This window comes from Chanodichthys erythropterus, chromosome 17 (assembly GCF_024489055.1).
Source record: "Chanodichthys erythropterus isolate Z2021 chromosome 17, ASM2448905v1, whole genome shotgun sequence".
NCBI lineage: Eukaryota > Metazoa > Chordata > Actinopteri > Cypriniformes > Xenocyprididae > Chanodichthys > Chanodichthys erythropterus.
This window is the reverse complement of record NC_090237.1, coordinates 20,267,180-20,291,500: the sequence shown is the minus strand read 5'-3', so window position 1 is coordinate 20,291,500 and position 24,321 is coordinate 20,267,180. Positions and strand designations below refer to the sequence as shown.

Here is a 24,321-nt window from a genome sequence, read left to right as displayed (position 1 = left end):
TTAGTGATGGATGAAGTTACAAATCACTTTCATGAGGAAAGAGCAGGGAGACACCACAGAGGGTCTGTGTTTTTTCAACATGCATGAGAGCTGAGATAACGTTTTCATCACTTTCACACATCTGCAAACATCTTGTATATCAGTGTGAGATGAGAACCATAGTATATCCGCTTTGGGTGAAATATAACTTTATACATCACTATATCTCTCTGGCTAACTGAAATCTCCAAAACACACATAAACCTAACAGATGAGATTGTAGGATAACTTTAGTTTATAGTACTCAACATTCCTTACAGATATTCCAAGGGAACTTCTTCCTCACTAACAGAAGGCAACAAGAATGATTACCAAGACCCACCAAGTCCATAAAATGTAGATTAGGCAGTTCACATATTTAATATTAATACTAATACATACTTAATAATATGTAGTCTACAGAAATGTTTCTTTTGTAGGCCTAAAATCTGCAAGAAAATTAGCATTTTCAAGACATTGGTTCCCTATTGGAATTTTTCTTTGTTTTATTAACACAGTCACACCTTAAATATTCATTTGAAGGGACTATATATTTTTGTTTTTAAAACATAGGTTGTTAAACAACAACCACAACTACCACAAGGATGTGAGTTCAAATCGGACAACTGTTGTAGCAAATAAAAAACATTATTAGCCCTCCCATTAGCCTACTCTACACAACAGGAGAGAGCAGAATAGTGGGTAATAATGACTTCCTGCTGATGCCTTACATGTGAGGTGAGACTTCATAGAAATTGACGCCCCTGTATCGTTCCATATGCTGTTTAGTGTAAATCTCCAGCTCTTTGTAGGGGTTCATGGACACCAGCACTGAGCCGATGTACGTCTGTGGGAGAGAGATAAACACACAGTGGTCACATCAATACTCTGAGCATTATGTGTGAATAGAACAGGAACAACAGCTCTTACATAAATGAGGTTCTCCTTGAAGCGCTTGCGGAGGTTCTCGATGAACGCCACCTCGCTGGTGTGGTTCTCCAGCAGGACAAAGTCCTGCACACCCACACGGTCCCTGGCTGTCAGGGCGCTCTCCATCATGACCCGGATTCCGTCACTGCCCACTGCCTGAGAGAGAAAGAGCAGAAGATTCACACTTACACCCTTGAGACGCAGAGCAACGAGAGGTGATATATAAACACTGCAACACACACAGTATGTCGAGGCCCTCTGAGAGACTTGAGAATGAACTCAAGCACTCCATCATAACCCCTCCCATATCATATCATACACACTTATACAGCTAAATAAAGCTTTTAATTTAAAGCAATTGTGGAAGGAATTTCTCACTGAACCACATTTACCTTCGTGAACAAGATGTCACCATCTGAATAATGGATGTGTGTCAAGCACATTATTAAGTGAAAATTAATACTCTAAAACCACAATACCATAGTTTTTAGGCTTAGAACTGCAATACCATTAGGAATGCAAGATACACTACTGTTTAAAAGTTTGTTGTCTGTGAGATTTTTTTTTTAAAAACTTAATGTTTTTATTCAGCAAGGACACATAAATTGATCAAAAAGTGACAATTAAGACTTTAGAAAAAAAAGAAAATCGATATTAATTAGATGTGGTTCTACTGACCTTTCTATTCAAAGAAACCAGATTTATCATGGTTTTACAAAAACATTAAGTTGCATTACTGTTTTCAACATTGATAATAATAATAAGAAATGTTTCCTGAGCAGCAAATCAGCATATTAGAATGATTTCTGAAGGATCATGTGACACTAAAGACTGGAGTAATGATGCTGAAAATTCAGCTTTGGTCACAGGAATAAATTGCATTTTAAAATACATTAAAATAGAAAACAGTTATTGTTTTGTAATGTGTTTTTACTGTATTTTTGATTAAATATATGCAGCCTTTGTCAGCATAAGAGACTTATGAAAAAAACTGAACAATAGTGTAAATTGGTTATTAGATGATATTAAAGATTTTTACATTTATCAGTATTGGTTGATATTGGATATAATTTTAAATAGGTCGATATAATATAATTAAGTATACATGATCATTCACCTCATTTTTACCTTTATATTTAATAACTCTAATAAATAACACAGTTAAATGTAATCTTTAACAAAACTCAAAATGAATTATAATTTTTTGGTGTTTTATTTTAAATGTATGTAAACAAAATAGCACTGAATCTTAATATCAGCCATTAATCGTATTGGCCAAACTATTAACACTGCACATCCCTACAAGGTATTATTTGAAGTACGATATGAACACTGTTGTATATGAAAATGGCAATCATTATAAGTATCATGGTACTTGTATTTAAATACCATAATATTACCATCTGATTCCATCATTGCTCCATGGCACCACCACAATACTATTTATAAGGGTACAAGGCGGTTTTCTCTATCATTAACATGATTACATTACACTTACAAGAAACAAGAAGCTGTAAACCATCAATTTTCACACTTAAACCACATCAGTGTAAACTCCACCCAAAGTCAAAACAGAAACACAGTCATACTCACATCTATTACCGCATCTGTATTTTTAAAGAGAAAACCCTTCTCCACAATGGAGGCCTGGGTTTTCCGCATTAGATCGCCAATATTTGACAAATCCATGCTGTCGATTAAACCTTAACCGTCGAGCCTTGTCCAGAGATGGTCTTTAGCACAGGCATAAACTAGTAGGACACAAAAATTTTCAAGCAGGTCACTTGTCATCTGATGTCTGTAATCCTGATCAAAGAGGACTATGGGTGACACTTCCTAGCTTGAAACAGAAAAGCGCACTTACACCCACTCACACACACAAACACACTCAGATGAACAAATGCGTGATTATGCATTGAAATACACACAGTCACATTGTGTGAATGCACCAGCTGCCACGGCTGTTGTTTTGCTATTGACACAGCAGCGGCCGTCCCCTGGAGGGAGAGACAGAGAGAGACAGATAGAGCACACCTGAGCAAGCACTTTAATTAAGGTGATGTACAACAACTACAACAGAACCGAGTGAGAGGGAGGCTAACGGTGGGAAAAAAACAAGCAGTAAGAAAAACATAACAGCCGAGCAGGAACAGTCGACAAGTGTAGTGCCAGGAAGTGACTTCATTCCCAATCCGTCAGCCTGCTGAATGCCCCAACAGAGCTGCATCATCTCTGAAAGTCTAACACGGCTTTGCAAACTCTCACTCTTCAACCCCATTAGGCCGGTTTTGACTTTCCAGCTCAAATCTGCAAACACCCACATGGAATCCAGCTTTCACAAATCAGACACAAAGAAGTGTGCCGACACTCATTCCCAAAGATCATATTTGAAAAACAAATTAAAATACTGTGCAGTAAACATGACACACTTTACTTAATCTTGCCTTAATCGCATTTACTTGTTTGTCTGTTATTTGTCTGCATATTCTACTGCAGAACTGACAGTTAATAATCGGTGGTGGAGTCATAATCAAAACTAAATATACTGGCTAGACAGACATGACTTCATTTGCTGGCCAACTCAAGCATAATATGTCTAGCCCATTGACTACTGTACTTACTCTGAGACATAGGACTGTGCCGGTCAACTCGACAACCACACCACCTGCTGTGGTACACCAAAACACATTTTTTGTATGTGAATGCAGTTTTACATGAATATTATGACAAGAGTGAAACAGAAAACTTTGTTCACAAAAGAAATAATTTAGCAATTAAATGTTACATCGCAGCCATATAAACATTTGGATTCAAGCCGAATGAGAGCGGTATGAGCCCAAAAAATTAAGTCAATTAAGTTTTGCAATCTTGTCACCTGATTTTCCACAAATTATAGTTAAAGGTGCCCTAGATTCAAAAACTGAATTTACCTCAGCATAGTTAAATAACAAGAGTTCAGTACACGTAAAAGACATACAATGAGTCTCAAGCACCATTGTTTCCTCCTTCTTATATAAATCTCATTTGTTTAAAAGACCTCCGAAGAACAGGCGAATCTCAACATAACACAGACTGTTACGTAACTGTCGGGGTGTACGCCCCCAATATTTGCATATGCCAGCCCATGTTCCCAACATTATGAAAGGCATTAGACAAGGGCAGAACGTCTGGATCACAGCTGAATCAACAGACTAGGTAAGCAAGCAAGGACAATAGCAAAAAATGGCAGATGGAGTGATAATAACTGACATGATTCATGATAACATGATATTTTTAGTGATATTTGTAAATTGTCTTTCTAAATGTTTCATTAGCATGTTGCTAATGTACTGTTAAATGTGGTTAAAGTTACCATCGTTTCTTACTGTATTCACGGAGACAAGAGTCGTCGCTATTTTCATTATTAAACACTTACAGTCTGTGTAATTCATAAACAACTTCATTCTTTATAAATCTCTCCAACAGTGTAGCGTTAGCCAGTTAGCCACGGAGCACAGCCTCAAACTCATTCAGAATCAATGTAAACATCAAAATAAACACTGTACTTACACGATTAGACATGCTGCATGACGAACACTTTGTAAAGATCCACTTTGAGGGTTATATTAGCTGTGTGAACTTTTTTTATGTTGTTTAAGGCAAGCGCGAGCTCTTGGGGCGTGGAGCACGAGATTTAAAGGGCCACACACCCTGAATCGGCTCATTTCTAATTATGCCCCAAAATAGGCAGTTAAAAAAATTAATTAAAAAAATCTATGGGGTATTTTGAGCTATAACTTCACAGACACATTCAGGGGACACCTTAGACTTATATTACATATTTAAAAAAAAAGTTCTAGGGCACCTTTAAATTTGTTGAAAATCGTGTCGCGAAACAAAACACAAAAAAACAAATGGCTTAAAGTTTTGAGCTCATATACCGCTCTCATTCGGCACAAATCCAAATGTTTCCATGAGTTATTCCACTGGACATGAAATCCAAATCTTCACTCATGTCTTACCCATTTCCGCAGGGGATTATAAACGTTTCATCCGTTCGTTCACTTTTAATTATTTGTGGTTTTGTATGTTAAATTCTATTTAACACAGTTTGTGCTTATTAGACTTGGTAAGGCACTTCAAGTCTTCACTCTTTCTCTGGCAGTGCAATATCAAATATAGCCTAAAAGTCTTGTACCTGCGGAAGATAAAATTTTCTTTTCAGACCATTTACAACAAGTGTCAGTTGCTTTGGATATTCCACAGCAAAATCTCCAGAGTTAAATAAACTCTGCTCAGAGTACATATGGTCCCTCTCTAAATAGTGTTAAAATAACACTGAAGCAGAGTTAAAGTTAATGAGATAAGCGATAATTGTGCATTAGTGATGAACACCTGCTGTTAACAAGCAGAATCACTGAAGAAAAGAGAAACACAAGAACTACAACTGACTTCAGTCACAGCCTTATTAATTGCTTAATTATCTCATTAACTTTAACTCTGCTTCAGTGTTACTTTAACACTATTTAGAGAGGGACCATATGTACTCCAAGCAGAGTTGATTTAACTCTGGGGATTTTACTGTGTAGACGAGATGGTCTCTGTCCTGCTTGTGTCTCACATCCCTCTCAAAGAGCAGAGCGGTATAAATGAAGTTATATTTATCTTTGTGGGGAAATACAAATCAAATGTTTTTTTTTTCTTTTTTCATTTAATATTTATCTTTCTTATATTTTTTAGGTTACCATTATTTAGTGATATTCATTTCAATGTTTAACAGCCTGTAGTGTATTGTTTCACTGACGAAAGCACAAAAATAAAGACGCATGTTTGTTACAAAATGGATGTTTGAGCCTCATTTATTTATTTATTTTTCATATTTTAAAATGTATTTAATTTAGGTCAACACTCCCTTCCCCAACCACCGCACCACCGGTAGGTGGTCCATTACTACCACAGTGGTAAAAACTGCCCTGCCACAGCCCTACTGAGTACTGAGACACTTATATAATACTGATCAGCTTTTACTTTGATTAAATATTTGTTCCAAATCTGTATAAATTTCTTTGTTCTGTTGAACACAAAGGAAGATATTTTGAAGAATGTAGGAAACTGAACAGTTCTGGGGCACCATTGACTTCCATAGTATTTTTCTAGCTACTATGGAAGTCAATGGTTCCCCAAACAAACTTTCTTCAAAATATATTCCTTTGTGTTTAACAGAACAAAGACATTTATACAGGTTTGAAACAACTTAAGGGTGAGTAAATGATGACAAAATTTTCATTTTTGGATGAACTATCCCTTTAAAGAGATCAATATTTTCATGTTATGGGCAATAAACGATAAAATATGCCATATTAGAATTTTCTAAATAAACAATAAAAAAAAAAACTAAAATCTATCATTTTAAATGATAATTCAGACATCACAACATTATAATGTACATTGTGATAACTGAATATTTATTCTGACATGCTAAAGATTACATTTAAAACTTCAAATGAGCCTTAGATGATGGCAAAAATAGTGGAAATACATGCATTTAAATATCCATATATCCAAATATCATATAACAGGTGCAAATATCCATTAAATTTAATTGGATTTCCCAGTTCATACAAGGATCTTTAGATTCAGAGTTGACTAAGGGTTCTGTGTGCACGAAATGTTACCAGGGCATCAGACGTAAAATCCCTTTGAGCTGCCAAAAGACAACATAAATGAATCCAACAATTCATTTAGACCAATAAATATGTCATAACCTGAAAGCAGATCCCCCCCCCAAGTCTCCTTCCTAAGCAACTTTCTCAAGAAACAGGCTTCATTACACCATTGTTCTTTATGGATTTGCTTTCCTGCTCCCACCCCTGGTCCCCTTCCCCATGCTTGCTGGTCTACAAGGCAAGCTAAGCGCCTTTGCCATGTGCTCATTTTTTCCAAATGCTGCTGCTCTGAAAACAAAAGACCGAAGGCTGTAGATACGACCGTGGGCAAATTATTCATTCTCCATTTCACTCTAGCCTTATTTGAAAAATAAAGATCAAGGAGGGAGAGATTTGTGCTTACAAAAGGCACTGGGAAGAATTGAACAATAATTGCCTTTTACTTGACCTTCCAACATCCTACCGATTTGCTCGGTTCTTGCGAGCAGAGCTGTGTCAGGGAGATCTGCCGAGTCCAGCTGCCTTCGTCAGCACTTCTCACATTGCAAGAAGACATTAGAAGTCTTCGGAAACAGACGGATAGGGACCAGAGCTATGATTACAAAGATTGATTTTCTGAAAAAGTGAACTAGCAAGTCAAACACTCCAATATTTAATTTCTCTAAGGGCAAGTCAGTGATTTTGTACAGTTAACAACTCCCGGTTGATGAACAGGAGGAGAATGTGTTGTGCATTTTTTCCATAATTAATGAAGGCAGTGGATAAAGGGCACATTCCTAGATATCCTGAGCAAAGTCATGTGCGCCTCCCCTTCTCACCAGGAATGGTGAAGAATGGTGGAGAAGAAAAGTAAATCTTGTCTGCTTGCTTATGATTTCAAGCTTTTGAGGTTACCAACTGTTTCCATCCGGATTGAGTCATCTGGCTCACTTGTTACCTCGCTCTTCTTTCCTCTCCTGTTCGGTAGCAGGAAAGAACAAGGGGTGGAGACACAAAGATTTTTGAGGAGAGCTACATTAAAAATAATGATATATTTATAAAAGGTGTTTTTTTCAAGTAATGCTACTATTATTGTCCCAACGGATTATTAAAACTTCAAAAAAAGTCATTTTTTTGTGTTTTTTAAATATAAAGATTTAATTCAACATATATTATGTGAAAACGCTAAGTCAGAAGTTGTTTGAAAATGTTAAAATGTTATTTCCACTCCCAATGCTGTCAAATATAATACATAATTTGCAATGTCAAGGAAATGACACTGTAGTAGAAATTTTTATGTTACTTCAGACAAACAAAAAGAACAAAATTGATAGATGCTGGTCAGTAATAAACTGGTGGTCAGTGTATGAAAGAGTTAATTTACTAAAATGTGCACTGGGCCAAATGTTCCCATATTTGAAGAAACACTCATAATTCAAATAGGCTTCCCACAACATTAAAACCAATGATGATACATGTGAGGAGGAGTGTGGGGTTTCTTTTTTCTTTTCTTTTTTTTTGAAGAGAAGTGGAAAAAGATCAGACTCCTTCAGCTTAGATTCATGCAGCTGGTCAGAGGGGAAAAACATTTTTAGCACTTCTCCAAATGTAATGCAACTTTTTTGCCCCCATTTTGCATATCGAAAATAAAGAGTTTGTTCATAGCCATGAAACACTTCCAAGTGCTTAAAACACAATCAAAAGCTGCACAAAGACCCCAACATGGGCCTTTCTGTGCATCATATTATATCATCCTTTAATCAAGCCATATTCATCAATAAATCTTCACAGACGTCGTCTTACAATGCTCATTTAATTACCACCACCCAGAAGGCGAGAAATTCCATGGGTGGCATTGTAATTCACGCCAGTCTGCTGAGTCGATGGTTGTCCTTGTGTTAAAGGGACTGTATTGGTTAGGAAAGTCAGCTGGTAGCTGTCAAACTCCAGGGGGAAAGTTGACAGACAGGTGTGACTGGCTCGGTCTAAACAGGTGAAGAGTCTTACATCATATGCGCCACCTCCACATGCTAAACACCCTGAGACACATACTTTTTGACTTGGAAAAGATATAAAGTAACCAGCTATTCTTCATTTCAGCCTGCTGGACAATGCAAGGCATTCATACCTAGAGGGCATTTGAAGAGCATGAGTCAGGAGAACTGTAAACCGCTTACGGGATCGTCACAGTATTTCCGGCTAGTTTTATTCTTACAGCATTTCCTGCACAATCATATATAGATGTATAGCTATGGCTTTCCTTAATATCTAACTATTCCACATCTCCAGTCATCCAGAGCAGCATGTCACTATGTAAACTTCATTTCCTCTTCCTGAGATTTGGATCTTCCTGTCAGCAGTGCAGCTGTTAAGCAATTCAATGGAATCTCGTATGAAACTGCACCAGATACCATAAATCTGATGTCAGGCATTCATCAGCCTTCTGCAGTTATTTGCCTACGACAAAATGTGCACCAAAGCTGAAACGTGATCACATCTAAAGTACTGCTGACCGCAAGGTGTGTTTATTTGGATATGAAATGATGCTCTGCAAATGAGACTTGTGGCGTATCATGACATTGAATGGGTGAAAGGTGAAACCCAAAGAGTTCTTAATCTTGAGAGCTTGTTCTTGAAGTTTCTGTTGGCTTTCAGGGGAAGGTCATGGATGACATAGACAGGAAGAAATGTAGTAGGGTGGAATGGCCCAATGACAGATGCCAGTTTCATTATCTTGATCACTCTCACTCTCTTTCTAGCCTGGAATTCGACAGTGACTGCTGCTGGTTCAAAGCCAGAGATTGCTTCACTGTGAGACGACACTATGGTATGAACACAGATACTGACAGTCAGAATGTCCAGCATGAAAGAAGGTCCCAAGATAGGATAAGCACCTGATAGGACCAACAAACTCCAAATCCTTCTTTTCAGAGGAAAAGTGATTTTCACTATATGTATCAGTATTTAACAATATATTTGCGGCTAGAGATTGGCCGATACTCATGCCTGCGTTGCTGAAGTAACTCTTGTCAATGGATAATACGTACAAATATTAACTTATAAGTAAAAAAAATAGTGAATTTCAGTGCACATACCTACACCTCAGGTGCTATAAATTATTATACAAATCGGTAAAATAAAAAAAAAGTTGTATAAAATACATTATATAGTACTAACTATATCACAGACACATATATCAATTTACAGATAAATTAAAAGATAGATAGATAGATAGATAGATAGATAGATAGATAGATAGATAGATAGATAGATAGATAGATAGATAGATAGATAGATAGATAGATAGATAGATAGATAGATAGATAGATAGATAGATAGATAGATAGATAGATAGATAGATAATCCATTATTCCCATACTCATACTTGCATTCCAGTCATTCTAGCAAATCATTACATAATCTAAACACAAAATAAATGGACAACTTTGGACTAGAACCACATATTTCACTTTCATAAGACCCTCGCTGACATTGCAGAAATCTCCCAGCTGCTTTTGTTTAGTATAGAGCATGCTGTGATTCTTACCATGCCTCGATACTTCATCTTCCCGTTCTTCCCAGCTTGTTGCTGTAAGTGTATGAATTATTAGTATTTCCAAAACAGCGGCTCTCATTTGAGAAAGTGTGCAGAGTTTGTTATTTTAACTTTGTCTGCACCATGTGTGGGAGCGTCCCAGCTGCCATTTCTTCAGCTTTAACTTTCCTCTCCTTCCCTTCGTTTCTTTTTCTCTCACTCCCTCCCTCTCTGTCTCTCTCCCCCCTCGCAGCCTATGGAGGCACGAGTTAGTCCTTCTGAAAAGTGACACACTCCCCCTCTCTGCCTTCCTCGACTCATTTGCTCTGTCCTCCTGCAATGGGATTTACAGAGAAAGCCAAAACTTTCCAGCCCCCCACCTGTAGTAGCCCTGCATGTGCCTGCCCTTAAAAACCATCCTGTGCCTCTTTAAGAAAATATTACAGACAAAATGTGTAAGAAAGAATATAGGAAATTGCATAGTCTCATGCTGAATTCAGGGATTTGGTATTTGGAACTCTGGAAAACTGTTACTAGCATTGCATATTGGATGAAAAGCAGCTAGTGATTATGCCAAGTGAATTTTCCTCCTCCTCCTCCTTCCATGCTGCCCAAGTGCATGCTGAAGCAAATCTGAGGCAGATTTCAGATAGGGATCCGTCAAGGAGGTAAGATTAATGTGCTCAAACTTGGCTCAGTTGCCCGAGAAAGAAAAACAGGCCAAGTGCACTTTACAGTGCACATGTCACATTCACTTATGGTACTGTACTTTTAGTTTATAACCTTATGTCACTCAGAGGCATACCACTTTAACATACAGTTGCTTTATGATTATTGTTTCTGTGTGATAAACAGAATCACAAAGAGATAGAAATGATAGAAAGAATGATAAAACCAAGAAGAAAATATTGTGTCAACGTCTTTCGAAAGCGCTCTACAAAATCATTGTAACAAGACTGAAAAAAAGTCTACGCATCAGCACTTTTGCTTTATAGAGTATAGGACAAAAGGTTAATGTATGAAGACACACCCCATTTTCATCTCTCCACCCAGTAAGAACACAACACACCAACTGTTCAGTCCACACACACTTGTAAAGACAGCACTCAGGTAAAACCTTAACCAAGGTCATTTCCACTGACCATAAACAGAGCAGCGCCCTCTACTGGATACTCCAAATGACATAATTGTCCACAGGGAAGCTGGATTTCATATAAGTTCCAAAATATAGGAGTGAAGCATTGCACACTGTGATTTATAGAAATCCTCCCCTATTCTTTCGGCCCTATCAATCTCTCATTCTCGCTTGCTCCTTTTCTCACTTATGCCAACATAATCAGGGACCCCGCCTGCAGGAATCTGAGTAATGTTTTCCAGACGGTATGAGCTGCTCTCTCTTTCTCTCTGGGAACATTGACATTACAGGTCCAGCATGTAAGAAGTGCAGGCACAATTATGTCACTGGGCATTTTTTCATCATGCACACGCTTATCAGTATGTGTGCTCTAGTAAAAACTTTATAAATTTATGACGAATGGCTGCAGTCAATGGAGTACAATGGTTGTCTAAGAAACAGGATAAATAAACAGCAGTTTCTAAACCAACCCGTTGTCTGATCAGATTCACTTTGTTTGATCTTTCAAAAGCTGTCTCACCGTCATCCTTTAATCTCGGGCAATAAGGCAATTTGTTAGCGCTACACCTTACTGTATATTAACTGAGCCAAATATGATAGTTGCAAAGCTCTCCGGACAGAGAAAACATAGACAGAACTTAAAGCAATAGCTGTTTAGTAGTTAGTAGTTGTTTGTTTTGTTCATGCAGGTTTGAAATAAAATGTTAATTTTTGAGTGAACTATTCCTTTAAAAGATGGCATAATGCATTACGCAGTGTGTCAGACTGAGTGTGCCAGACTCTCTGAACTCAGAGTCTTCCTTCAGGTCACTGTAAAAGCAGGACTCGCACATCCTCACATGGCCTTTTGGCGGAGAAACAAACACTCTGAGGTTTTGTTTGTTATGTAGGGCGTTCTATTCCTTAAAGTGGTCAAATGACATCCGTGGGAAATTAGCAATGGAAACTCTGGCTTTTTCCCTGCATGCCTGTTGCTTATACTAGTATTGGCCACTTTTAGGGCCACTGCCCTTCACTTCCTCTTTCTTTATCACTCAATCTACAAAATACATTCCTTCGCATGCAAAACTCAAGAATTCAAGTTTGCATATTTATAGTCTATTATGCTCTAAAAAGTATATACTTTACTAGTGATGGCACAATACATACTTTTTAGTTTACACAAACTGCTGTTCACAATGTTGTGGTCGGTAATAATTTTTTCAGTGTTTATTTATTTATTTTTTTAAATAAAGTCTCTTATGGTCACCAAAGCTGCATTTATTTGATCTGATACGAAATATAATTGTAATTTAAAATAACTGTTTTCTATTTTACCATATTTTAAACTAATTTATTCCTGTGATGCAAAACTGAATTTTCAGCAGCCATTACTCCAGTCTTCACTGTCATGTGATCTTTCAGAAATCAATTATTTTAAAAGTCTTTACTGTCACTTTTGATCAATTTAATACATCCTTGCTGAATAAAAAAATAATAATTTCTTTTAAAATTATATAAAATTTACTGACCCCAAACTTCTGTAGAAAGCATGCTAGTATTGCAACATTCTACCACAGCAGAAAAATGCATATTAATACCAAAACATTGTTTGCATTTTTATGTAAACATGAACATCTAGCAACATTGATTATTACTTAACAGCAATTTCAAAAATGTTATACAACGAGTTGTGTGCAATATCACACAAAAACGCATGCATGGATGCACACTTCAAAAATCTACCCGAAATAATAGGCTAAATTATCCGCTATCTTATCTAGGATGATACTGTAATCAATGATCCAAAAATGTTAATTTTGAATACTATTTAGAATGAACAGTATGTAAATTGTGCACCAATTCTGAAAAAACATCTGAAGAATTTGAACAATGGGACAACAATTAATAATGTAAATCCCAAAATACATGACTTCTTTTTTTTTTAAATGGGGAAGTCTTGTGCATGCAGCCCGGTTCATGTTCCACCCACGGCCGACGGCCACTCAGAGATGAGTCATAGTTAAGTCACTCCTCTGAATCTCACACCAGCTCTATGGAAAAGTCAATTAACCCATGCACAAACAAAACAATTTCAATCCCCTTTGTCCCTGATCACAATCATCTGTCCACATCATTTATTTGGAATTGGATCCTGGTCAGGACCTAATGATGTGGGCGAGAGGCATTTTAATTCAAATTGTGTGTAATGAGACTTATGAAAATATTTGGTCTTTGTACTTACTCAATCCATTCCCACCTCCTTTACTTCTTTTCTCTCTCACTCTCTCAGCCTCTCCCTCCTTCTCTCCGCCTACTCTGTTACAAGCCTATTTATACTCTCACACTAGGACAGGTCTATTTGTAGAAATGGTTGTGTCGGGTAGAGGATGGTACAAAGGGGCCGAAGATCAAAGCTATAAACGTTGATTGCCATGTTATTCTTCAACAAAATGAATCTGCTAGCCAGCGTTGAGGTTAAGAAAAGACAGAGACGAGATCCTGAGTGTAATGAATGAACTTCAAACCCTAGTTGGGTTTAACTGGAATTTGCAATACACTTACTCTCTGTTCTGGTTGACCATTAAAATAAACTCTTCAACTCTAGAAGGCTGTTATTTGTTTTATTGTGTTCTTGCTTTCACTTTTTACATTTGTTTTGGTTTGAGTAATGAACAGACCTAATTTAAGTCACTTGCAAAGTTCCCCTAAAATGGATGGTTAAGGCTGAATCATTGAAATAAACTTGAGAACTGAATCAATACAATTTGTGAATAAATCATTCAAACCGGGTTTCTGAAATGGATCAATCAATTCACTGAAAAGATCTGACTCAAAAGAATGATTTGTTCACAAATTGATTCGCTCTGACGAACTTGTGAGGAAGTGCTGGGGATGATGTCAAGATTCTCTGTCAAGATCTATTAATTATTTTAATGACTTGAATGACTTCAGAAGACTTTGAATATAGAACATAAGTCATATGGACCATATATGATACTTATTTATGCTTAATTAAAATGAACCCAAAGTATGTTGGAAATTAACATTTATTAATGTTCAATGAATAATTATTAAACAATAAACATTTATTAAATTGCTTATTAATACATTTATATTAATAAACTATTACATTTATATTAATAAAATATTAAAGCTTATTAATAAACATTCACCTTTTGTCTATTATTGTTGTCTCTAATTGCATCTGGTTTTTAATTTCCCAACTATTTGGGGTTCATTTTAAGCTAGCCATATAGCAATTTTTAAACAATAGTTGGTTTAAATAAAACTACCCAGCAGGTTGGGCAAACATTTAACCCAACCGCTGGGTTAAAACAACCCAATCGCTGGGTTTGTCCATTTTCAACCCAACTTGGGTTGTTTTTAACCCAGCATTTTTTAGAGTGTAGAGTTTACAAGCCTCAATTTCCATTTACATTCACTTATAATGACCAGTATGATCTTCAAAAATTCACTTTGTGTTCTGCAGAAGAAACAAAATGTTTGGCTGAACTATCCCTGAGAATATGGTTGCAAAGAAAAAATACAACAATAAAAAAGTCCTTTGTTTACTTATGTGTCAGGGCTTTGAGCAATGGGAGTGGTGAGAAAAGCCTGACACTGGGAAAAGGCCCAAAGCATCATGTGACGTGGAGGATGGGAATGACATGAAGGCCGGTGAGTGAACAAAAAAATGTTTGAACAATTTCACATTTATAAGACCTGCAGAGGGAAGCAGACACATACAGAGAAAGTAAACCAAGAAGAGACCTACGGGACGCCCATTAAACATGATATTTGAAAAGCGCTCTATAGAGAGAGGGAGGGAGGTTTATGTTGGAGGCGAAAAAACAGAGGGAAAGCTGATAGTGTGTGATGTCAGAACAGAAGAATGTAATGTGGGTGTTAAACAGTCAGCACAGGACTGGGGACAAGAAGAGAAAGACAGAGTGAGAGGTAAAGATGGGGGAAACCCATAGCATCTCACCACGACGTGGAAATCAATGTTGTGATATAACTAAACAAGGTCACTGTGGTAACGTGTGTCAGGAAGTTGTATGTTGACTGAGAGGGTGAAGTTCACAGCTTCATCTATCTCTTTCATTTCCTCTCATCCCTTCTTCATCTGGGCTTTTTGAGTCATGCAGGGCATGAACAGGACTAACACATTTTCAGACAAGCTGGAGGCTTTAATATGAATACAAGAAAGAAGGTTCCTCTCCAAAACACAACAGGGATGAAGTCCAAGGCACATTCATCATTCAGATGACTAGGAAAACCCATGGATTCAGTATACAAAAGGGTGCACTTTTTTCCACTTAAAATCACACAACTTAAAAGTATTTTTTCAGATATATTTTTAATGATATTTCAAACATACATACATATTATATATATACATACATATATATACATACATACATATACACACATATATATATATATATATATATATATATATATATATATATATATATATATATATATATATATATATATATATATATATATATATATATATATATATATATATATATATAGATAGATAGATAGAGAGAGAGAGAGAGAGAGAGTAGCCTACACACCTCACATTTCAGCAACCATTTTAGTATATCTTCTCAAGCGACAATACTATAGAAATGAAACTTGTATATACTTTAGAGTAGTCAGTGTAGTCATAACTCAACATACATCCATAATTGTCTAAAAAACTGACAACAAAAGTGAGTGCACCCTAAGTGAACATGTCAAAACTGTGTCCAAAGTGTCAATATTTTGTGTGAGCTCCACCGTTATCTAGCACTGCCTTAATCCTCCTGGGCATGGAATTCTGCTGGATGTTAGACACATGGCGCTTCTCCACCTTCTGCTTGAGGTTGCCCCACAGGTGCTCAATAGGGTTCAGGTCTGGAGACATACTTGGCCATTCCATCACCTTCAGCTTCCTCAGCAAGGCAGTTGTCATCTTGGCGGTGTGTTTGGGGTCATTATCATGCCATTCAGCCCAGTTTCTGAAGGGAGGGCATCATGTTCTGCTTCAGAATGTCACAGTACATGTTGGAATTCATGTTTCCCTCAATGAAGCAGAGCTCCCCAGTATCAGCAGCAATCATGCAGCCCCAGACCATGATGCTACCACCACCATGCTTGACTGTAGGCAAGACACAATTTTCTTGGTACTCCTTACCAGGGCGTCGCCACGCATGCTGGACACCATCTGAGCCAAACAAGTTTATCTTTGTCTCATCAGACCACAGGACATGTTTCCAGTAATTCATGCTCTTGGAAAGGTTGTCTTCAGCAAACTGTTTGCAGGCTTTCTTGTGAGCCAGCTTCAGATGAGGCTTCCTTCTGGGACGACGGCCATGCAAACAGACTTGTTGCAGTGTGCGGCGTATGGTCTGAGCACCGACAAGCTGACCTTCCGCTTCTGCAACCTCTAAAGCAATGCTGGCAGCACTCATGCGTCTGTTTTCTGAAGCCAGCTTCAAAAGCAACAATTCTACAACAATTCTCAAATTCTCAGAGAGTTCTTTGCCATGAGGTGCCATGTTGAACATCCAGTGGTCAGAATGAGAGGATTGTACTCAAAGCACCAAATTTTAACTGCTCTCATACAAAATATGCAAATTTGTATGGTCCTGTCAAGCAGACAAAAACATGAACATGATGTATAGGACATGTGGCTTTGCATGGTTAAAAGATGTAGAGCTGTTATCACTTAGGGTTTACTCACTTTTGTTGCCAGCTATTTAGACAATAATGGCTGTGTTGAGTTATTTTCAGAAGACAGTAAATCTATACTGCTATAAAAGCAGCACATTGACTACTCTAAAATATAAGTTTCATTTCTATAGTATTGTCTCTTGAGAACATAAAATAGTTGCTGAAATGTGAAGGGTGTACTCACTTTTGTGAGATATATATATATATATATATATATATTCAGTAAGTTTTAGTTGCTTATATTTTTTCATATTTTTGGGCCATTTTTATATATTTTATAATTGTATATTATTTATATATTGCATTTACCCCAAAATTATTTTAAGATTGGAATTGTATTTTCTTGCCCCCTATGATTTATTTTGTCATTCGAAGGTTTAAAAGAGGTATATTTTACAATGGAAAAAAAATATTTCATTGAGCTAGACTGTTTACAACAAATATTTGGCATACATATGAAATATATTTAACATACATTTGAATTCTTTGCCGTACGGGAAGAGAAGCTAACGAAACAATCCATCCAAACAATCCAAAACAAAATAATCCATCAATGCTGTCCAAAAGAGGTAAAAAGATCTATGACCGAAGAAATCTCCAGTGAAAAAACATCAATCACACTTTTCTAGCTCTCTTACTTGCACTAGTGGGTGGAGCAACACATTTGGGGCTGGAACCACCAAAAATACGCCTAATTCTGCAGCAGCCAACCGGTTATGAGGGAGGAGAAGAGGAAAGGACAAGCATTACTTCACCACAGTCTTCATTTTTCTCACCAAAAAAGTTGAAATGAGGTACGAGCTAACAAGACTGTACTCGTCAGAGGAACTCCAAACATCCTACTCATGCAAAAGCCCTGTACCCAACCCCCAAGCGGCCCTCCTTTTTCCAGGACTGGTCTGGAAGCAAACCACAGCGGTGCTACTTAGGGCCAGCTGGATCTCCCATTGCTTTCATATACAGCAGCTGGGTTGGCAATGCTGTGGCCTTGAGTCTCCTCCTCCGAGATCTTAGAATACCCACAATGCCTTATAAGGGCAGGTTATGCTTCTGAGCGTGGGACAGGGGGTTCCCACAAGGGTTCCTGTCTCTATCCTACGCTGAGCAGATGGAGGATGTAACAGTGATGACAACGCCACCTCCTCGCTCTGTCTTTCTTTCTTTGGCGTCTAGCAAGCTGTTTTCAGGGCACCTGCATCAGCAGCCGATAAAAATCCGTAAGAAAAGTTATTAAAAGTCACTAATTAAAATTCTTTAGTTTTTATCTAAATAAATAAAAATTAAAACAGCAAAATTAAAATTAGTTCTTTTATATGCTACAAATTGAGGCATTAAAACATTATAATGTACAATATAAAAAAAGGGATATTCATTTTGAGATTTTCTAAATTTAATTGTAGTATTAAATTATTAGTGTTTAGAACTAGATTAAAATCTAATCTAAATGTAAAACTAAGGAAATTAGCATTAAATATTCAACAGTCTAATATGATAAAGCCACTAGAGTTGGGAAAAGTTACTTTTAAAAGTAATGCATTACAATATTGTGTTACTCACTAAAAAAGTAACAAATCGCATTAGTTACTTTTTATGAAAAGTAATTTGTTATGCTACTTTTGATTACTTTTTCTCATCTGAGCTAGGCTGCTTGTTTGTTTGTTTTTATAACAACATAAAAGTTCTGTTTTTGGCAAATGTAAAGGCCCTTTCACACACCAAAAGTGAACAAATAAGCCTTAAGCTGAAGGAAGTGCAAAATCACGCCTGTACAGTAGAGGGCGCAGCTATAACAAACAACCCTTTCAGCTGTGCTGCCATTCTGGATCGCAGAAGAATAGGATGCAGGAGAAGAAGTAAATAAGTAAATGTATGCTCACATTTAGTCTAGAATTACAATAATCATCATGTTTACACAGCGCACAATGCCTCGCAACTTACTCACGATTTCTCTCCACATAGGGACAGTAGATCTGTCAGTCAATAAATGGGAAAACAAAGTAACTTGCGTTACTTATTTGAAAAAGTAACTCTGATATTGTGTTATAAATTTTAAAGTAATGCGTTACTTTACTAGTTACATGAAAAAAGTAATCTGATTACATAACTTGTTACCCCCAACACTGCTATGACGCTGATATGGTACCAAATCAATATATTGTTCATCCCAAGTAGTGTGCTCTTAGTGTTGAGTATATGATGTGATGATCTGAGATCTCTTCCTCTATTGACAAGTCAAGGCAGTTGAGCTGTCAGTGTTCAATTAGAGATGTTTCTATTTAATTTTCAACACCACATCCACTGGAAATGGACTGCATAACAATCCTTGAAAATACAGATTTGGCCCTTCCTGTCTTCATTGCTTTCCGTTTCATCTTGGATCGGCAACAATCAGACTGTTTCTAACAAAACACAAAGAGCGACTGCAGATTTCAGAGTCCGACGGCCTACAGTTGCCTACCTCACCTCAAAGTGTCCCACTCAAAGGAATGTGTTTAAAACATTTCAAATCATTATAAATGCAATAGTTCTCTCAAGAACTGCAACTCTGCTTACACTAGTGGAGCCAAAGGCCATCAAGCAACATTCAACCTTTGCCAAACTTTAAAATGATTGTATTAATAAATAAATGAATACATCTTTAATTCAGCTTCCTTATTCCAATACAAATCTGCATCCTGTTATTGTTACATCAAATACAAATTTAATTTGAATTGAATTGAAAAGTCATTCTCACCTCAATACTGAATAGTGCAAAAGCTTGGAGGTCACCAGGCCACCAGACACAACCAGACAAACGCAACATAAAATAAATAACTTCATAGTGGCTTCATGAAACTATATTGAAACCTAACATTAGAGGGAGAAAAAAAGTTTGCGATTCCATTGTGAAAATCTTCTGCACTGAAAACACAAGATGGCCTATTACAACATCTCAGCTATGACTGAGCATGACACCATCATTTTATTATCCTGCATGATGGCGCAAATGCAAGTCATGGGGTGAGGTTAACACATAATGTATCTGTGCATTGTTTAGGCGTAGACCATTTGGCACGACGGCCAGCTGCTGACCAGACACTCAGTTGCTGCAAAAACATGACAGTTTCATGCCCAGGGACCAGAGAGTCACCACACCCATTCATTCCACACATTACAGCCATAATTATGAGATACCAGCGGTTCCCTTAGGGAAATGCAAAAGAAAAATTACTTTAGGACTGTGTTACTGCTGACCCAGTGGGACTGTTTGTAGACATACTCAGAATAGGGATATGCATTTTAGTAATTTTGTCTAACTTGAGTACTCAGGAGTAGGGTGCTATTTTGTTTTGTTTTTTGGGGTGCTACAAAAAACATCTTATATTCTAATCATTTATTTGATCAAAAATACAGTAAATGCAGTAATATTATGAAATATTTTTAGAAATTTTAAAAAGAACTGTTGTTTTTTTAAATATATATTACAAAGCTAAATTTTCAGCATTACTCCAGTCTCCAGTGTCACATGATCCTTCAGAAATCATTCTGACATGCTGATTTGAAGCTCAAGAAACATTTCTTATTACTATCATCAATGTTGAAAACAGTTATACAGTTGTCCATGATAATCCTGGAAAAAAATATTATTATATTAATATAAATAAATATAAAGTTCAAAAGATCAGCATTTATTGTAAATAGAAATCCTTTGAAAATGTCTTTACTGTCAGTTTTAATGAATTTAATGAAGGGCTGCATAATATATCGTTTTAGTATCAATATCACGATGTGTGCATCCGCACTAGTCACATAACCAGACACCACAGTTCAAAATGCACATGAATCTTGGATTAATTGTAAAATTTGACCATCATACAATGAAAGTTTATAGTTTGAATTCTGAACATGTTTTAGGTGCTGTCAGTTTAAACATTCAAGTGACTTTAATCCATTTGAGCGCACAAAGACGGGAACGAGAACTCAATTCTGAATGCACGGCTGTTTTCTGTGCGCGCACACACACACAGTCGTGCAGATGCACATGAACACCGAATTCCATTTCCCTTCCACGTCTATTTGTGCCTGAACGGACACATACATGCAAAAAATTGTCAAAATGCACGTAAAACATTGAGTATTCCCATAAACAAAGTTGCTTATGGCTCAGGTGAACTAAACTGAGAAAGAAATTGAGAAAGAAAACTGGATGTGAAACAGTATTTTGGATTCACTGCTGCTTTCTGTGTGATGAATATTAATCAAACATCAAAAGAGAAAGTTGAAAATAGTTTTAACACAGATTATATTTCATTTATACAGTGAAGACTATGCAGTGTTATTTTACATTGGATTATTCGATTTCTGTACCTGAATACTGTTAGACTTACCTGAAAAATATAAAGCACTATTTATTTTATTTGTATCTTTGTTCTATTATATTTATCTATGCTTGTAATTTGTTAATTATTTTCTATGCGTATTCACTCACCTACAAAATCACCCCACTGATTCTAGAATGATTATTTCTAGCTATTCAAGTCATCCCGTACATTTTCTTTCATATCGCAATATATCGCAGAAAAATAAAATAATGAATAAAAGTATTCATTTTATTAACACTGATCCCAAACTTTTAAAAGGTAGTATTAATTTAAAAGTTAAAACACGTAAAATGTATCTGAAAACCATTTCTGAACAATTGGATGTGCTCAATTTCTATTGACATCATACATCCATTTTTTTCCAACGAATGAATACATAAAGACATTTCTTTGTCTGGAAGACCTTGACTACATGTCTTACATAGTAAATCACTTGTTTTTTTAACTGAGTCACTCCACGTCTGCAAACAACTGCCATATCTGGCAAATGAGGTGCTTTAATGAGGTGTAGAAGGCATGCTGAATCTAAATCTGATGTTGAACACTCTGAAACATGCCAGGACTAAGTTTCACACACTTTCTTTATCTCTACTGCGATATCACAAACATCAACATGCGATAAAATTCCTAAACATGCCCTTATAATAATGTAGTGCAAGAGCCTATTAATTGTGACTCTTCTAACTCCACTAAAACTAAAATGAGGGCACACTGGCTGTAAACACTAACTCAATCTTTTTCTCAAGGTGCGTAACATTTTGCACACTTGGCCAGTAGTGTGTTCACATTGAAAAAAAAAACAAGTACATCAAACTGGCCAAATGTGCTAAATCTAACAGCATCACATCATACCTTTGAAACGTTATTTCATTCAACTGGAAGCACTTGCTTCAGTGTAGTAAAAACTGTGCAAGTCAACTAAAATAGTTTACTTTTGTGTAAAGTCAAATCCACGGAATGCTTTTTTTTTTTTTTAAACATTGCTTTGCTCTCTGGATCCATCATTAATTTCCCAAACACCACCACTATGGAGACAATAATATGGTCAACAGCTCTGGAACATTCAGGCACAATATGCACATTTCTGTGGTCTGGGTGCAAGGCCACACCTGGCCTGGATTGCATGACTTATCTCTATGCAGGAGAGAGCCTGGTTAAAGGTTAACCCATGCCTTGCAGATCTCAACATGATCGTAAGAAGTGAAAGGAGCTCATAAAGTTTTCACTTCAAAGGTCTTTGATAAAGACCATTACTGAAATCTAAGACTTGATTTATCCTGAGCATAACTGGATGAGCATGTGAAGGATGGTACCATGAACAAGATAACACACAGAATGGCTTTTGCTCTCATGCTTTAAGGGCATTGTGGTTTTATCTACAGTGGGTAAAGGTCACAAAGGTCATTGAGGCTCGGGAAGGAACATGAAGCAGAAGGACTGCCTTCTTCATGTCAGTGGAGCATATGTGCTGAAACACAATGGATGCAAACAGGCATGAACATGTTGATGTAAAATAACATGGGGGTAGAGTGAAAAGATGCAATCTCTGCTGTAATCTCATCCCAGAGTGCACCTCTGGAAAAAGCTCATGTTATAATAATCCCTCGACTCCAGGCCCAGTGTTCGCCCTTGTCAATCATGGCAGACTGTAAGCCCAAGTAAAAGGATCCCCGATGGATTATAGAATATCTTACACCATCAGGTTAATCAGTAGTCTGTGTATGTGTGTCACTAAGCAAACTGAGGATCTTAAGCTCCGAAACTCCACAGTCAGCACAAGCTGAGTAATAAAAGCATGTCAACACATCTGCAATCTCAAATAACAGTCATTAAGCTTAATATACAGTATGAGAAATGAGATGTCTCACTTTTCCTAATAGTCCATGTGACTATTTAAGACCAAAAAGAACCATGGTACCAAAAAATATTTTAAAAAGTGGCTCAGAAAAGTGAAGTTAGTTCTGAAAAAAGTTTTATCATCATTTGATGCCACTTGGTTGAACAAATATACTGTATGTATATACTGCAATGAAAGTCAGACAAATGTTTAAAGGTTTGGGGTCTTTTAATGGTTTCAAGTATTTAGTGCTCAAGAATCATTTCTTATTATCAATATTAAAAACTGATAAATTTTTTTTCAAGAGGTACAAAAGAACATTTATTTGTAACATTATAAATGTCTTTACTGTCAATATTAATTTCTTTAACGAATCTTTCTGACCCTAAACTTTTGAACGATAGCTTAAAATAAAACACCATTAAAATAAAGCATCCAGTAAAGTTTTAGAGCTGTAGATAAAAGGTTTTGGTCTGGCCTTCGCAGTTTTTCCCTGATATGGAGCAGAATGGAGCACACGGGCAGGGCCCTCGATGGGAAATTTCAAGTGGAAAAGCCACAGCTAAATTAAGAAAAACTGCAGATCCTACAATGAGCTCATGACTCACCACAGGGCATAAAGACATTTACTAACACAAGTCCACAGTCTCTTTCTTACCCTCTGTTCCCTCCACCTCACTTCAGTTCTCACACTCAAAACTAGATTAAAACATGCTTTGCTCTTCATAACGTAAGCAAATAGGCTATCAAGTCAAATGCTACTCTGTATGCAAACATTTCAAACCACACAATTACACGAAGAATGCTTTTATCTACCGAAGAAAGACTTTGCAAAGTTGAGCTAAAGACTAACCCCCAGTTTAACAGATAGCCCCAGACTAAAATATATGTTTGAGCTGTTTTAAAGGTGCCCTAGAACCAAAAATTGAATTTATCTTGGCATAGTTGAATAACAAGAGTTCAGTACATGGAAAAGACATACAGTGAGTCTCAAGCACCATTGTTTCCTCCTCCTTATATAAATCTCATTGGTTTAAAAGACCTCAGAAGAACAGGCGAATCTCAACATAACACTGACTGTTATGTAACAGTCGGGATCATTAATATGTACGCCCCCAATATTTGCATATGCCAGCCCATGTTCAAGGCATTACACAAGGGCAGCCAGTATT

The 24,321-nt window shown here is 36.8% G+C and overlaps 1 protein-coding gene across 5 annotated transcripts in view; it reads right to left on the bottom strand.

Moving 5' to 3' along the window:
• myo1cb (myosin Ic, paralog b) overlaps nucleotides 1–24,321 on the bottom strand; it is a 47,966-nt gene that overhangs the window by 16,976 nt on the left and 6,669 nt on the right. For 2 of the 5 annotated variants that reach the window (XM_067364282.1, XM_067364284.1), the window contains 2 exons: nucleotides 949–1,104; nucleotides 750–865 (listed from right to left, as the gene is read on the bottom strand). In XM_067364282.1, the coding sequence (XP_067220383.1) occupies nucleotides 750–865; nucleotides 949–1,104 (272 nt within the window). Of the gene's footprint in view, nucleotides 1–749; nucleotides 866–948; nucleotides 1,105–2,541; nucleotides 2,761–10,119; nucleotides 10,313–13,466; nucleotides 13,486–24,321 lie in introns of those variants that run through there. The other 3 variants (XM_067364285.1, XM_067364283.1, XM_067364281.1) reach the window with 3 other exon arrangements.